This window comes from Canis aureus, chromosome 3, assembly GCF_053574225.1.
Source record: "Canis aureus isolate CA01 chromosome 3, VMU_Caureus_v.1.0, whole genome shotgun sequence".
Lineage (NCBI taxonomy): Eukaryota > Metazoa > Chordata > Mammalia > Carnivora > Canidae > Canis > Canis aureus.
Genome location: NC_135613.1, coordinates 8561564 through 8579548, shown reverse-complemented (window position 1 = coordinate 8579548; position 17985 = coordinate 8561564). Strand labels below are relative to the sequence as shown.

The following is a 17985-nucleotide window of genomic DNA, read 5'->3' as shown; positions in this document are numbered from 1 at the left end:
AAGCTACTCTTTAAAAAATATTTTTTTGGGGGGGATCCCTGGGTGGCTCAGCAGTTTAGCACCTGCCTTTGGCCCAGGGCGTGATCCTGGAGTCCTGGGATCGAGTCCCGCATCAGACTTCCTGCATGGAGCCTGCTTCTCCCTCTGCCTGTATCTCTGTCTCTCTCACTCTCTCTGTGTCTCTCATGAATAAATAAAATAAAAATCTTTAAAAAAAAAACTTTTTAAAAAAATTTATTTATTTGAAAGAGAGCAAGCAAGAGAGAAAGCACAAACAAGGGGCAGGGGCAACGAAAGAGGGAAAAGCAGGCTCCCCGCTGAGTGGGGAGCCCAACCTGGAGCTCAACCCAGGCCCCAGGATCATGACCCAAGCCGAAGGGAGATGCTTAACTAATTGCAAGTCACTCTTTCTTAAGAACCTACAATGAACCTGGCTCTGTGCAAAGGGTTCCTATTATTGTCTCATTTAATCTGCGCACTGAGTTAAGTATTATTATTCTTTTTAAAAAAAAAAAACAAATGAGGATATGGTGGTTTATGGAGGTGAAAGGATTTGCTCAGAGCCTTCCTTTCAGCAGGTCACCCTAATCATGATTGTCTGATTTCCACAAGAAGGTTTATCTGATTGCAGAGCTCAACTCTTTCCAGTATGCCACACACAATATATATTACAGAGCAGGACTTTTAATGTCCCCATGGTCTAAAATCCCCAATGTTGGGGCACCTGGGTGGCTCATTAAGCATCTGCCTTCAGCCTGGGTCATGACCCTGGGGTCCTGGGATTGGGTCCCTCATCAGGCTCCCGGCTTCCCCTGTTCATGCATTCTCTATCTTTCAAATAAATAAAAAATCTTCAAAAAAATGCCCAAGGTCACTGAGCTTCCTGCTGTCTTCTTGTGATCCATCCCATCCTGATTGGGTATTTGGCTATACATTCAGATCAGAAGAGACCATAAAACTGAAAGTACATTATATAAAGTCTGGTGCTTAACTAGGTCTTTGGATAAGTTTCTCTCTCTCTTTTTTTTCCCCCTAATCTCTAACCGAACACTAGGTTTACCAGTATCACCTCACAGAATCACTGAAGACAAAGTCACAGAACCTGAATGGTTATAGAACTATGCAAGGGACACTAGAAATTATTCAAAATCAACTCTCTCTATTTACAAATAAGGACACTCAAGTCAAGAGATGTCAAGTTGCCAGGGTCACATTGCTAGCTGAGGCAGCCATATCTATAATCAGATCTCAGACTCTACATTATCCACAATATAAGGAGTTTCCATCTGAGGAGACATTTACAATTTAACAAGGTTTTTAAAATTATGAATTAAATTCAGAGTGAGAAAAGTACTAATACTCCAGAAAAGTGTGAAATTAAGAGAAGTCCCTCTACCCTTCTAATCTATTTGATTGATTGATTGATTGATTCATTCATTCATGAGTGAGTGAGTGAGTGACACAGGGAGAGAAAGAGAGAGGCAGAGACAGGCAGAGGGAGAAGCAGGCTTCATGCAGGGAGCCAGATGTGGGACTCGATCCCGGGTCTCCATGATCACGCCCTGAGCTGAAGGTGGAGCTAAACCGCTGAGCCACCTGGGCTGCCCTACCCTTCTAATCTTATTTTACTCCCTGGAGGAACCACCATGAAGTTTCCTGTGTGTTTGTCCCAAATTTTTCCATATATGTATATGTACATGTATGTGTAAAGTAATTTAAATATGGAACTCCAGGGTCACCTCAGTGGCTCAGTGGTTGAGCGTCTGCCTTTGACTCAGGTCATGATCCCAGGATCGAGTCCCGCATCGGGCTCCCCACAGAGAGCCTGCTTCTCCTTCTGCCTATGTCTCTGCCTCTTTCTCTATCTCTCTCATGAATAAAGAAATAAAATCTTTTAAAAAAAAAGATATATATGGAACCCCCAAAATTATTCTCTCATCTTAGGCTGATGTTTTCCTCTGCATAATGTTGTCAACAGTCATATTATTAATAATATGCATGAGTAATATTGCAACATGTCCCTAAGTTTGTAAAGCTGTGAGTACGATATTCTCCCTTTAGGTACAGCTCACCTGTTTTCCAGATCCGGCATGCTTAGGTTTCTAGCAGCAAAGCACATTTTGAGAGGGATGACCTTCCTGTCCTTGGTGCTGTTCTGGTGTTTTGGAGAACCAGAGTCCTCACTGCCACTAAAGCTTGGTGACTGCGGAGATGCACCTTCCCAAGGTAGATCTGATACTAATGATGGTTTCTTGATATATGGTGTTACTTCTCGGATGAACTTGACTACAAACAAAAATCAAAGAAGAAGGTTACTGTTTTTGCTTCCTATGAACAATGACAACTGAAATACACACATACATTTAATATCTGTTGGTCAGTAAAAAAAGACACTAAGTTAAAGAGCCAGCACACAGCATTTTAGGATTGGAGAATATCTTAAAGGCTACATAATCCAAACGAAATGCCACTACTATATTCTAAAAAGTTTAACTTCTGAGCTTTTGCATGTATTTTTCCTTCTGCTTAGGATTCCTCTTTCTCTGCCTGGTCAACTCTACTTCAGAGTTACCTCTTCAGCAACCTTTCCTGTCAACTCTCTCCAGGGTATTACCAACACACCTCTGTCACAACCTCTCAGCACCCTGGGTTATATCCTTTGCTAATACTTCCATCCACCTGCTGGGTCTGAGTTCTTTGAGGGCAGGACTTATGATGGATTCAGTCTTAGTATCCAACACATAGTACAGTGTGTGCTCAATATATGTTTGAAAATGAGTTAAAGAAACAAATGGAGACGCCTGGGTGGCTCAGTTAGTTAAGTGTCTGCCTTTGGCTCAGGTTGTAATCTCAGGGTCCTGGGATTGAGCCCCACATGGAACCCTACACTGGGCTCCGTGTTCAGTGGGCGGTCTGCTTGTCCCAATCTCTCTCCCCCTGCTCATGTTCTCTCTGTCTCTCTCAAACAAATAAAAATCTTTAAAAAAGAAAAGTATTTTAAAATTTCCCAAGTTGCCAAAACAACAACAAACAAACAAATAAATAAATACTTGGATTATTTCCATAGTTGACCAGCCATGAATAAATCTCCTGGTGACAGATTCAGTACCTCCTGAGACAGTGTCACTTAATTTTAGACAACTCAACATTTAGAAATTCTTGAAACTTCCACAAACTGGTTTGCAGTCTACTGAAGCCATACAGAAAAAAACTTACATCTCTCACGTGAGAACAACTTAATTATCTAAAAACTGATTATTTCTCTCTTTCCCTGACTAAGCTAAATATTTCTAGTTCAGTTCAATTCAATTCAACTCAATCAGTATTTTTAGCTACCTATCAACTGCCAGTAATTAGTCTATCCACTAAAAACAAATTAAGCATGGATCCCACCCTCAAAGAATGGCCAATCTATTAAGGGAGACAGCTATATTAACACATCATTATAGATTTGAAAGCGAATACAAAAATAAAGTGTATTCAAGGTAAGGTATTTTGATTAATGGTAGCCCCAAATTAAAACATAGCTTTTACTAGATGGCAAACTTCTTTAAGTTCAATTTTAAGACTCATTAAATACTTCTTTGACCCTGGTCATGACTAGCAACTGCTGTCATTTGAGGCATGGTGTTCTCGTTTCAAAAACCAGACAAACTGAGGATTATTAAAATTTTAAATGTCATTAAAAATGTAAATGGTTGAATGCAGACATAGTCATCATTAACCCTGCTATCATGTTATATTAGATCAGTATTCTACTCCCCTCTCAAATTCTAATGGGGTAGGTCATTACAGTAGTATCATGGGAATTAAAAACTAGAAAGATATGATCATTGTCAAGGTTTATCAATATCATAATAGTCAGTATTAACATTCCACAGCACTGGAAGCTTTACAAGCCGGGGTGCCTGGCTGGCTCAATCAGTTAAATGGATGACTCTTGATTTCAGCTCAGGTAATAAATCTCAGGGTCATGGGATGGAGCCCCACATCAGGCTCCACATTCAGGGGGTTGTTTGCTGGAGATTCTCTCCCTTTGTTTCTGTCCCTCCCCCTATGCATGTGCTCTCTCTCTCTCTTAAATAAATAAAACTTTCTTTAAAAAAAGCTTTACAAGCCAATGAAACTTTACTAACAAATAGATTTCTAAATCTAAAAAATTATCAGATGTTTCTAAAAACACAGTTAAGTCTTTAAAATACTGTTTCTTTTTTGAATAACTAATACATGCATATAAGACAAAATTCAAAAAATAGAAAAGATCTTAAGATTTTTATTTACAGGATGCCTGGGTGGCTCAGTGGTTGAGCCTCTACCTTTGCTCAGGGCATGATCCCGGGGTCCTGGGATCGAGTCCCACATCACACTCCTCGCAGGGAGCCTGTTTCTGCCTCTGCCTATGTCTCTGTCTCTCTCTGTGTCTCTCATGAATAAATAAATAAAATCTTACCAAAAAAAATATTTTTATTTACTTTTTTTTATAAAAGATTTTATAATAAAACATCTAGATTTCTAGCAGCCCAAAACTCATCCCTGGAGACAACCATTATATGGTCTTTCAGATATATCCTAGATATGCTAAACATATGTAAAAATAAACATACACATGTACATATATATGCATATATATATAGACATACACTTCACATAATGGTAGTATATAGTGCTTATTGTTTTGCATCTTGTTTTTACTTAATATTGATAATATAAGCCCAGCATTCTGTAGCTCATTCTACAGCATGATGTGGTGACATATAGTCCTTAGGACTCAGATAGATTTGGTTCAAATACCAATTGTATTTTCTACTCAGTTACTTGACTGTTAAGAGGTTTTCATCTTTATAACCTACTAGTGTTTAGTAACACTAAACAAGTAAAAGCTTCAGGCATATACTAAAAATTCAAGGGATCCCTGGGTGGCGCAGCGGTTTGGCGCCTGCCTTTGGCCCAGGGCGTGATCCTGGAGACCCGGGATCAAATCCCACGTCGGGCTCCCGGTGCATGGAGCCTGCTTTTCCCTCTGCCTATGTCTCTGACTCTCTCTCTGTATGTGTGACTATCATAAATAAATATAAATTTTTAAAAAATTCAATAAATAGTACATGCCTTTCTTTTCTTTTTATTTAATTACTTAAGTAATCTCTATACCCGATGTGGGGCTCGAACTCATGACCCTGAAATCAAGAGTCACATGCTCTTCCGAATGACCCAGTCAGGAGTCCCATGTGCCTTTTTTTTTTCCTTCCCTAAATTAAATAGTTAGAATTTTTTTTTAATTTTTTTTTTTAATTTAGTTTTTCATGAGACACACAGAGAGAGGCAGAAACAGGCAGAGGGAGAAGCTGGCTGCCTGCAGGGAGCCTGATGCAAGACTCGATCCCAGAACTCCAGGATCACAACCTGAGCCAAAGGCTGATGCTCAACCACTGAGCCACCCAGGTGTCCCAAACGTTAAAAATTTTTAACAGCAATCAGTAGAAAGGTGAAATTATTTCCTTATAAGTTATAAAACAAGATCTGTTGAAATTAAGCATAATCCTAGAAAATATAATAATGCTAATGCCAACTTTTAGATATAGTTTATGTGTTTGTGTATGTGTGTTTGCTTCCTATGCACAGTTGTGATACATGCATTTCTAGGTTGAGAAGGGAAAAGCTAGGGATGCCTGGGTGGCTCAGTGGTTGAGCATCTGCCTTTGGCTTAGGGCATGATCCCAGGGTCTTGGATCAAGTTCCACGTTGGGCTCCTTGCAGAAAGCCTGCTTCTCCTCTGTTTATGTCTCTGCCTCTCTCTCTCTGTGTCTTTCATGAATAAATAAATAAAATCTTAAAAAAAAAAAAAAAGGTAAAAGCTAGCTGCCTCAAGTCACCAAGGAGATTTTTTTCATCCTAGAAAAATAAGCAGGGGTGCAGCCTATATATCCCTTGAGCGGCTGACTCAGGCATTTCAATTACATGCTTTAGTTTTGTGCTTTCAAGAGAGGATTAGATCACAAGAACTTTAGCAGAAATTCCTAAGTTTCTAGTCACAGCCAATGGCAGAGACTTGCTTTTTGAACATTTAAGGCAGTATACCAACTATTGGGCTACCAACCAGAGGAAATTAAAGGCATTCTAAAAGATTACTCTTGCATATTATAGTGGCAAAAAAGGACCCCTCATGGTCTACTTAGAAGTTCATTCAGTCACATAGTAGCATCACTAAACTGATAACTGCACATATATTTAAATAAAACAGACATATGTACACAGCCTATTTCATGGCCTCATGAAAGAGCAGTGGTTTCACTCAAGTTGATGACAACTGGCTCATATCCCAATCTAACTAGCTATCCATAATAGCTGAAGAACTGAATATACATCTGTTTCTAATTTACCTGAGATATGGGAGAGGTGGAAAGTTAACAGTGTTCTGTTTAAGTCCTATAATTAGACCTCTCCGGTTACCATAGTACTCTCACCTGGATCCCTGGCAGGAAAGGTAAAGACTCTATACCCCTATATGGCATTCAGGTTGACTTAGTACTCATAATATACTTCATAATTACTTAATTTTTCCTGATAGTTGTGTAAATCATCCTCAAAATGTTTAAACGCTGATGTTTGCAATGTTTTAGATGCTGAAGTCAATTTCCTTTCCCCTATGTACTGATCATGATCACTCTTACTGAAAATGAAAGAGGCTTCCCCTCACCCTAAGAGCATCACTATAACCCTTTCATCAGAGTGACGAAAACATATACATATACTATACACACACCTGGAAGGAGGTCTGGAAGGGTTTTCATCAAAATATCAATAGTCAATAGTGCTTATGTATAGGTGTAGGATTGTCTTCTTTTTTTTTTTTTTTTAAAGATTTTATTTATTTATTCATGATAGTCACACAGAGAGAGACAGAGAGGCAGAGACACAGGCAGAGGGAGAAGCAGGCTCCATGCTGGGAGCCCGATGTGGGATTCGATCCCGGGTCTCCAGGATCGCGCCCCGGGCCAAAGGCAGGCGCCAAACCGCGGCGCCACCCAGGGATCCCTGTCTTCTTTTCTTTATATAGTTTTGTATATTTGAAATTCTTATGAGTCCATATAACTTATACCAAAAAAAACCCTTTTTTAAAAAAGATTATTTATTTATTTATTTATTTATTTATTTATTTATTTATTTATTTATGATAGACACAGGCAGAGAGAGAGAGAGAGAGGCAGAGACACAGGAGGAGGGAGAAGCAGGCTCCATGCCAGGAGCCCGAGGCGGGACTCGATCCCAGCACTCCAGGATCGTGCCCTGGGCCAACGGCAGACACCAAACCGCTGAGCCACCCAGGGATCCTCCCACAAAAAAACTCTTAAGAAACAAAATTTATTCTGAAACTTTGCTCAAACTTTAAACATGGAACACCTTAAAATGAAATCTTATTGAGCCTTCAAAAACTATAATGCACTGGATGGGATCCAATATCCAATTGATTCTTACTGAATTCCAACTCTAATGAACAGATTTACAGGGGGTCCATGTATTTTAATGAGGTACTCTCTGATCCTGGCTGTGATCCTGGTTTGGGGCATTAGGCAGCATCTGATTTTGACCTGAATGTCATCCTATGTGGCTATGAAAAGATACTTCATAGTGCAGACACAACTTATAGTTGTCAACACAAGTATTCCAATAAATCAATCCCCTTCCCTTCCAAACATCAACCTTTCATATAATAAGTATTTTCCTCTTTATCTCTCCTCCCCCTTTTAAAAAGATTTCACTTATTTATTAATGAGAGACACAGAGAGAGAGAGGCAGAGACCTAGGCAGAGGAAGAAGCAGGCTCCTTGCAGGGAACCTGATGCGGGACTCGATCCCCCAACCCAGGATCACACCCTGAGCCAAAGGCAGACACTCAACCCTCAACTGCTGAGCCACCCAGGCATCGCAGTTTTCCTCTTTATCTCTAACACTTATATTTTTCTTACCTAATCTGGTGACCTTTACTGTGAGTTTAAGTGAAACTAACGGATCAGGGCAGCCCCGGTGGCGCAGCGGTTTAGCGCCGCCTGCAGCCTGGGGTGTGATCATGGAGACCCGGGATCGAGTCCCGCGTCGGGCTCCCTGCATGGAGCCTGCTTCTCTCTCTGCCTGTGTCTCTGCCTCTCTTTCGCTCTCTCTGAATAAATAAATAAATAAATCTTTAAAAAAAAAAAAAAAGAAAAGAAAAGAAAGAAACTAATGGATCTGACAATGTGCCATTATCTTCCCCAGGTTTTGCAAACAAATTTGTCTCTGGGTTATCCTGAGGGTGGAAGAGCTGGCTTGTCATTTCGCTCACAAATGAGTTATGGTGACATCACTGTTAAAGTATTCTCCTAAGGTTTCTCCACAACCTCATCCTAAGCTCCTCCTCCAAATCAGGAATTTGATAGATGGCCACCAGAAACATTAAAAAGGAATACTTTACTTTCAGTAAAAAGTCTTTTACATTCTCAACTCGCAGGTGTCTTTCAGCTCAAGTATCCTGTCATTTGGGGTTTGAGTAGACTGCTCAGTCTAGGGATTGGCAATGTACACCCTGAATGTATTCAGAGTGATTATGGTTTTACTATACCTTTCCATTTTATCTTATTTTTAAGATTTAATTATTTATTTGAGAGAAAGAGAGTATGTGCAGGGGGGAGAAGCAGAGGAAGAGTCTTAAGCAAACTCCTCGTGGAGCGTGGAACCTGAGGCTGGGCTCCAGCTGGAGATTACAACCCCAGTGGAAACCAAATAGGGCACCCAATCAACTCTGCCACCCAGGCACCCCTATATTTTTCCATTAAAAATGATACTGCAATTCACTAATCTACGGAGTTCCTGGTATGTGCCAGGAACTGCTTTAGGAACTTAGAATAATAAGTCCATGAACCAGTGCCTGGGTGGCTAAGTCAGTTAAGCTACTGCCTGCGGCTTAGGTCATGGTCCCCAGTCCTGGGATGGAGCCCTGCGTAGGGAGATCCCTGCTCAGTGGGGAGTCTGCTTCTCCCTCTCCCTCTGCTACCACTCTCTTTCTGTCAAATAAATAAATAAAGTCTTTAAAAAAAAAAAAAGCTTGTACGCAAATGTTCTTAGCAGCTTTATTTGTAAGTGGAAACAACCCAAATTTCCTTCAATGGGTGACTAAATAAATTGCAGTACAGCCACAGAATAGAATACTACCTGGTGATAAAAGTAATCAACTACTGATAACACTTAGCAACTTAGAGGAATCTCAAAGGCATCATACTGAGTAAAAGAAGCCAGTGGTGAAAGGTTACATACTCACATGATCCCATTATTGAAAAGACAAAAATATATGATTAAGAACAGATCAGTGGTTGCCAGGGTTGGGAATAGGGAAGATGTGATTAATTCTTCGGAGCATGGAACTGTCCTGTATAAGGATTGTGGTGATGGTCACAATAATTTATACATGTGTTAAAACACATAGAACTGTACACCATCAGAGCGGGGGCAGGGGGAGGCAATGTTACTGCATGATAATTAAAAGATAAGAAAAAGTAAGTAAATTATATAATAGGTTATACAATGTTAAGTGTTATGAAAAAAAACAGTAAAAGAAGGCAGATCAGGAGTGCCACAAGGGGGAGGTCAATTTGCAATTTTATATAAGGAAGTTAGGGTAAGCCTCATTAAGACTTTTGAACAAAGACTTATATTAGGAGGTGGAGGAGTCAGTCATAAGGACATCTGGGAGTAGCATTCCAGACAAGGAGAAGAGTATTAAAGCAGTCAGGAAAGCCAATGTGCCTAGCACAGGGTAATCAAAAAGGAAAGAGTAGAAAATGGGGTCACAGAGACAATGGGGGTCGGGGGCAGATCATGTAGGTAGGGACTTTGAGGTCAAGGTAAGGACTTTTGGCTTTTATCTTGAAGTGGTAAGACAGAGAAGTTTTAAGCAGAGGAGCAACATGATCTAACTTGTATTTTAATCATTCTCACTACTATACCAAAAATAGAGTGAAAGAGAGCAAAGGTAAAAGTAGGAAGACCAATTATCAGAAGCCAAAGATTATGGTGGTGAGACCAGGGTGGCAGGAGCAAAGGTGGTGAGAAGTGGTGAGATTCTCTACTAGAGACAGACCTACTCAGATATTCTGACAGGATGGGGGCGGGGCAGGGCGGGGGGATGAAAAAAGGGAGAAATTGAGGATTTTGAGATTTTGGCCCTCAGCAACTGACATCAACAAGTTTAGGAAGACTCAGCGGTTAAGCATCTGCTTTCAGCTCAGGGCATGATCCCAGAGTCCCAGGATTGAATCCTACATCAGGCTCCCTGCATGGAGCCTACTTCTCCCTCTGCCTGTGTCTCTGTGCCTCTCTGTGTCTCTCTCATGAATAAATAAATAAAATCTTTAAAAAAAAAAAAAAAAGGAAGAAAGAAAGAAAGATCAGTCATTTGAGACCTATATTAAACAACCAAATTGAGCTGGCAGCCAGATACGTGAATCTGCAGTCTGGAAACAGGTTGAAACTGGAGCTGTAAATTTGGGAGCAATTGGCATGTGGCTGACATTTAAAGCCACGAGACTAGAAAAGATCACTGTATCAGTCAAGGTCCCAGGAGCAAATGAATGGCACAGGATTAATAAAGAGACAATTTATAAAGGTGTGGGCAAGATGTCAGGGAAAACAGAGTGTGATATCTATCCTGTTTACACACCTAGGCCTGAAGGGACCAGGAGAGGAAGTGGTTACCAGACCCAGGGCAGTCTTATAGGGGGCTGACTCAAGTGGAGCAGTGACCTTCCTGCTCCACTCAAGTGGAGCAGTCAATTCAGCCAGTTTGGGAGCCAGGGGATAAATGCTCCAATTTCACTTTCCTCCTACTTTCCCTCCAGTGTCCTATTGGGATTCTACATTAGCCAAACTCAACAAAAGCCAAAGGGTAAAGAAGCTTGTTGATGTAGTTTGTGCAGGTCAGCCTCCGAGAAAGAAAGCAGGTACAAAAGGAGGAGTGCACCTAGAGGGGGCAAATGGAGACTTCCAGTATGATCACCAAGGGAGTGAATATAAATGAGGAAAAGGACATTGCACTATTCAAGGGCTAGGAAGAAGAGAATGAGCAGCAAAAGAGACAAGGAGACTCCCCAAGACATAAGTACTGCATAGAAATACTGGCTGAGGGCAGCCCCTCTGGCGCAGCGGTTTAGCCCCGCCTGCAGCCCAGGGTGTGATCCTGGAGACCCAGGATTGAGTCCCATGTCAGGCTCTCTGCATGGAGCTTGCTTCTCCCTCTGCCTGTGTCTCTGCCTCTCTCTCTCTCTCTCTCTGTCTGTCTCTATATGAATAAATAAATAAAAAATCTTAAAAAAAAAAAAGAAAAGAAATACTGGCTGAAAATAGTACCAAGTTTACCCAAACTGAAAAAGCTATGCTTTTCAAGAACCCAACTTGGTTCCTTCCTCTCTTTACCACAATTTTTTTTGGGGAAAAAAAAAAAGTTTATGCTTGCTGTTTCTATTTTCTCCTTTTGCTCCTTAACTTCTGAATAAAGCCGCATTCTAAGGAGTCACTAATGTTTTCTTACTCACCCAGTCCAAATTACTCAGTCCTTATTCTTGCCCATTCCAACATCTAACAATGTACTCCATCAACTGTTTTTTATTCCTCCTTTCTGTCCCTGAATTTTCTAGTCTTGTTTTTCCTCCTAGACCTGCAATGTAGCTGCTCCCCAAGACTCCAATTTTAGTACTTTCTTCTCACTTTATCCTCTTATCCCTAACAACTTACACTAGATTCCTAAATTTAACATAGATCTCCAGAACCAGTATCTGTTGTTGGTCTCAAATTCTTTTCACTTAGGTGCTGTCCCAACCCTTCAAAATCACCTATCCAACCATGAACTAATCTTCATTATCCTTAATCCTCTCCTGTGTTTTCATTGTTAGCTTTAGCATCAGCATCCTTCTAGCCAAATGGTATCCAAACCAGTAGTATAGAAAGTTTATTGTAAAGTCTAATAATCTGTATTTTATTTTGTTTTGTTTTTCATAAATGTATTTTATTTTGGATTAAAGACCTAAGTGTGAGACCTGAAACTATAAAACTCCTAGAAGAGAACATAAGCAGTCGCACCATTTTTCTAGCTATGTCTCCTAAGGCAAGGGAAACAAAAGCAAAAATAAACTATTGGGATTACACCAAAATAAAAAGGGTTTGCACAACAAAGGAAACAATCAACAAAATGAAAGGGCAACCTACTGAGTGGGAGAAGATATTTTCAATTGATATGGCCAACAGACAAATGAAAAGATGCTCAACATTACTAGTCATCAGGAAAATGCAAATCAAAACCACAATGAGATAATACCTTACACCATCAGGATGGCTAGAATCAAAAAGACAAGAGATAACAAGTGTTGGTGAGGACTTGGAGATAAAGGAACCCTCATGCACCACTGGAGGTAATGTAAATTAGTACAGCTACTACAGAAAATAATATGGAAGTTCCTCAAAAAATTAAAAATAGAAATACCATATGATTCAATAATTCCACTACTGAGCATTTACCCAAAGAAAACTAAAACACTAAAAACACTAATTTGAAAAGATATATGCAGTTCCATGTTTAGTGCAACATTACTTACAATAGCCAACGGAAGCAACCCAAATGTCAATTGATAAATGAATTGATAAAGAAAACGTGGTATATGTGCACAATGGAACATTATTCAGCCACAAAAAAAAGGGGGGATGAGATCTTGCTATTTGGAACAACCTAGATGGACTTAGAGGGTATTATGCTAAGTGAAATAAGTCAGACAGAGAAAGACAAATACCATATGATTTTACCTATATGTAGAATCTAAAACAACAAAACAAATGAATAAATAAACAAAAAGCAGAATCAGATCTATAAATACTGGGAAGAGACTGATGGTTGCCAGAGGGTAACGGAATGGAGTGATACCCAAAATGGGTGAAGGGGAGTGGCAGAAGCAGGCTTCTAGTTATATAATGAGTAAGTCATGGGAATAAAAGTTACAGCATAGAATATATACAGTCAGTGAGATGGTAAAACCACTGTATGATGACATATGATAGCTACACTTGTGGTGACCATAGTATAATGCATAAACTTGTCAAATTACTGTTGTACACCTTAAACTAATGTTAACATTGTATGTCAACTATACTCAATAAAAAATAAATAAATAAAAATCTGTTTCAGTTAAGGTTTCCCAGGTCATTCTGATGCCCCATCAAGCTCTGGGAATCACTTCTCTAACTTTTGCAGGCTCCTCTTCTCCCTAACCGTTACATCTATCAAGTCCCAAACTGTCTCATTCCGACTCTGAAATTTTTCTCTAATCTAGTCTCAATTCCCACTGCCGACGCGGTTCTGGATCACCCTTATTGTTGGATTGGCCTTAAAAAAAAAATGTAAACAAAATAAAATAAAATAAATGTAGTAAAATAAACATAACATAAAGTTTACCAACATAAAGTTGGTTTTTTAACATGTACAGTTCAGTGGCATCAAGTACATTTTACACTGTTGTACAACCACCACCACCATCCATCTCCAAAATTTTTTCATCTTCCCAAACTGAAACTCTGTCCCCATTAAACAGTAATTCCCCATTCTCTTCTCTAAAACCACCCTTTTACCTTCTGCTGGCCTCATTCCCCTCAGGTAATCAAACTGGAAAATATTGAAAAGAAAATGAAGATAAATATAAAAATTTCTATTTCTACCACATTTCCTTCCAGACTTTTTATTCCTTAATACAGTAATATATTTTCCCATTTCATACGAACTCTTCATAAACATCATTTAAAAATAGCTATAGGGCAGCCCCGGTGGCGCAGCGGTTTAGCATTTCCTGCAGCCCAGGGCCTGATCCTGGAGACCCTGGATCGAGTCCCATGTCAGGCTCTCTGCATAGTGCCTGCTTCTCTCTCTGCCTGTGTCTGCACCTCTCTCTCTCTCCTTCTTTCTATGAATAAATAAAGTCTTAAAAAAATAAATAAAAATAGCTATTATAAGAAAATAATATATAAATAGCTGTAGATCATTCCACTGTGTATTTACCATAATTTATTTGGCATTCCCTAATTACTGGGCACTTGTTTTACATAATGCTATATGGTGAACATATTTTTCAGGAGAGAAATTACTGGGTCAAAGGAGTATTTAAGGTTCATACTGCAAATTGCTCTCCAAAAGCCTTGTACCATTTTACACTCCCACCAGGAGTGTCTGAGCATATCTATATCAGTACACTGGTAAAAGTGCAGTAATTTTACTGAAAATAATCTTGGCTATTCTAAATTTTTAAGATTTTATTTATTCATAAAAGAGAAAGTGAGCATGTGAGTAGGGAGGAGGAGCAGAGGAAGAGGGAGAAGCAGGCTCCCAGCTGAGCAGGGAGCCCAATGCAGGGCTGGATTCCAGGACTCCAGGATCATGACCAGAGGTGAATGCAGACGCTCAACTGACTAAGCCACCCAACAGCCCCAGTCTTTGCTATTTTAATAGGTGAAAAATGGTATGTATATATGCCTACCGTATCTTGATCTCCTGCTCTAACAAATGCAGGATGTTAATATTTTCTTCTCTTTAAAAGCAGGAAATCCATGTCTCTTTAGATTTTCTTTGTCTGAAGACATGGGGGAGGTGATTTGTGAGGTTGTATCAGTGAGGAATTACCTGATGATCATCTGAACTTCAGATCTAATACAAATTTGAGTTATAAGTCTTCAGATTTGCTGTACCATCATTTCCAAAGTCATATTTATTTTCCCATTATTGCCTTATCATATAACCCTGTAAAGTTAGGGATCCCTGGGTGGCTCAGCAGTATGGCACCTGCCTTTGGCCCAGGGCGTGGTCCTGGAGTCCTGGGGTTGAGTCCCACATCCGGCTCCCTGCATGGAGCCTGCTTCTCCCTCTGCCTGTGTATCTGCCTCTCTCTCTCTCTCTCTCTCTCTCTCTGTGTGTTTCTCATGAATAAATAAAAATTTTAAAAATCTTAAAAAAAAAAAAAAAACCTGTAAAGTTAGCTCATTTGTTCTTGCCAGTCATGAGGAGAAATTTCCCAAGAACCCAAGCATGTCATCAGCAGCAGTACATGTGCTTATAAGATGTGACTTTGATATTTTCTGGTTGAAAAAAATAACTGTAGTTTCTATTGGTTCTGAGATTTTCAATTCATTTCATTATCCATCCTTCCTTCTCCATTTCAGTCCAAGGCCTTTTCAACTCAATAAAAGTAGATCTATCTTTTTCAAGGATTTCAAATTACTATTGGAATGACAAGGAGAACTCAAGTTTCTCTTGGAACCTCTGAGCTACAATGGAATGAGTCCAAATAAGCCAGAAATAAGGTAACTCTGAAATTTGTGTCCAGCAGTTAAAATTTCAGGGTTTTAAAATTATGGCCTTTTATAATAAATTTATGCAAGCTGGCAGAAGAAGATGTATTTTTTAGGCCTCAATCAAATTCAAACATGGATATCTATTACTTTTATACAAAAGTATTAGCTTTCACACTTTTATATATATAAACATAGAACAAAAAAATAGGTTGAATTAATTTGGGTCTTTGGACTGTTTACTGTATAATTTCTCCTCGGTAGTCTTCTTTAACTACTAATCTTATGATAAAACTAGTTGTGGGTCATTTATAAAGTAAATATTTTTAAGTGAATTTAAAAAGTGGTTTTCTTTGGAATGTTTCCTCAAATTGGAAAAGAATATGCAAGCTTTTCAACTTTTTATAAAAAAAAAAAAAGTTTTACATATCTTAGGTTCGCATTTTTAAATGTTTTTGTAAGGAAGATAGCTACCAGCAAACTTCCTCGTGGAAAGTGCCATACAGTAAGTATGTATGTTTAAAATCCTTTATATAACTAATTCCAACCTGGGAGACACTGTATCTGAAAAATTACTTTCAATTACATATTCTTCTTTGCCTTTTGGTACTGAGATTTATGTTTACTTTCTATGTAATATCTCTTGATTTAAGTCATTTCTACTTTTAGTTCTTCTCCCTCCCCTGATTAAAAAAAAAAAAAAAAGTATTACTTTTTGTGAAACAACATTCCAATCTGTTTCAGACCCTTTTGCTTGCTTCAAAACATACAAAGCAGATAGGACTGCTGTCAACAGTAGAAAAGTCTTGACCACCTACAGGATTAGAAAAAATAGAAACATAGGACTTTATTTCATTTCATTTCCACTGAAACAGAGGCAATGAGAAAGGCAATTTGCATAAGAAGAAACAGGCTAGTTAGCAATAACTTATATTGCTCCTTAGTCTCCTGCTGAAATATTAAAGTAGAGACGAGGGGATTTTTTTTGGGAGAAAATGAACTCTACCATATTTTTAAAAAATACAAGATGACTCATACAGTTTAAAACTAAGGGTATTCGGAGTTCCTAAGTGCCAGAAGCAAGTTCTGTTTTATATATATTTATATATATATATAAACTCCAGATCATACCCTGAGCTAAAGGCAGATGCTCAACCACTGAGCCATCAGGAGTCTCTAAAGTTAACTTCTAATCACATGCTGTCAGTTAATAAAAACAGATTAGAGGGGATCCCTAGGGGGTGCAGTGGTTTGGCAACTGCCTTTGGCCCAGGGCGGGATCCTGGAGACCCAGGATCGAGTCCCAAGCCGGGCTCCCTGCGTGGAGCCTGTTTCTCCCTCTGCCTGTGTCTGCCTCTCTCTCTCTCTCTCTCTCTCTCTCTCTGTCTATCGTGAATAAATAAATAAAATCTTAAAAAAAAAAACAGATTAGAAAAGTATTTTCAGAAATAGATCCAATAGCAGAAACAAGACAACAATGGGGGTAAAGTCACATTCAATAAATGTTGAAAAAAATGGGAGTATCAGTATGGAATTGTCTTAGATCCATAGTTCACACCTTATCATGCAATTGCATTAACCTACAACTGATCCCCTTTGGAACATTTTTATAAAATCATTAAAGTAGAAAAGCAGAGCAACAAACTTTGAAGTCAAATACTCTCAGTTCAAATCTTGAGATTACATTTGCCTTTTGTGAGGTTAAAGCACATAATTAACCTCTGGGCCTCAGTTTGCTCACTTTTAAACATAAAATATGATGTCCTAAAAGGACATTGTAGGTATTAAGTGAGATAATGTATGAGAGGTACCTAGGCCAGGGCTTGAGCACTATAAATACTGAATATTAGTGTGCACGTTTGTGTGTACAATTAATACAATACACTTAGGAGAGAGTATAGTTTAGTGGACAGAATCTAAGATTTGAGTTTGAACTGATCACATTTGAATTTAAGTTCTGCCAATTACAAACTTTGTGATTTGGACAAATAATTTCACTTCTCAATTTCAATTTCTTTTTTTTTTTAAGATTTTATTTATTTATTCATGAGAGACACAGAGAGAGAGAGAGAGGCAGAGACACAGGCAGAGGGAGAAGCAGGCTCCATACAGGGAGCCTGATGTGGGACTCGATCCCAGGACTCCAGAATCACGCCCTGGGCCAAAGTCGGCGCTAAACCGCTGAGCCACCCAGGATGCCCTCAATTTCATTTTCTAATCCATAATATTCTAATATTAACCCTAACGTCAATTTTACTGAGGGGATTAAGTAAGATTAAGTAATAAAATAAAAGTAAACTGTTTGGAGAGCCTGGAAAATAGTAGGCATTGAACAAAAATGATCTATAAGTGGGATTACTATGCAACTTTAATGCTAATTCTTTAATGAATATCTGCAGATTCTGGGAAGCCTGGATGGCTCAGTGGTTGAGCACCTGTCTTTGGCCCAGGGCATGATTCCGGAGTCCCAGGATCAAGTCCCACATCAGGTTCCCTGCATGGAGCCTGCTTCTCCCTCTGCCTATGTCTCTGCTGCTCTCTCTCTGTCTCTCTAATGAATAAATAAAATCTTTAAAAAAAAATGAATATCTGCAGATTGTAATGAAGATACCTCCAGAAAACAGCAAGTTAATTGTTCTT

General features: G+C 39.1%; 1 protein-coding gene across 2 annotated transcripts in view; it reads right to left on the bottom strand.

Annotated features, from left to right (window-relative positions):
* SNTB2 (syntrophin beta 2) overlaps window positions 1-17985 on the bottom strand; it is a 108001-nt gene that overhangs the window by 50647 nt on the left and 39369 nt on the right. For both annotated transcript variants that reach the window (XM_077888388.1, XM_077888382.1), the window contains exon 2: window positions 2073-2286. In XM_077888388.1, coding sequence (XP_077744514.1) covers window positions 2073-2286 — 214 coding nt within the window. The remainder of the gene's footprint in view (window positions 1-2072; window positions 2287-17985) is intronic.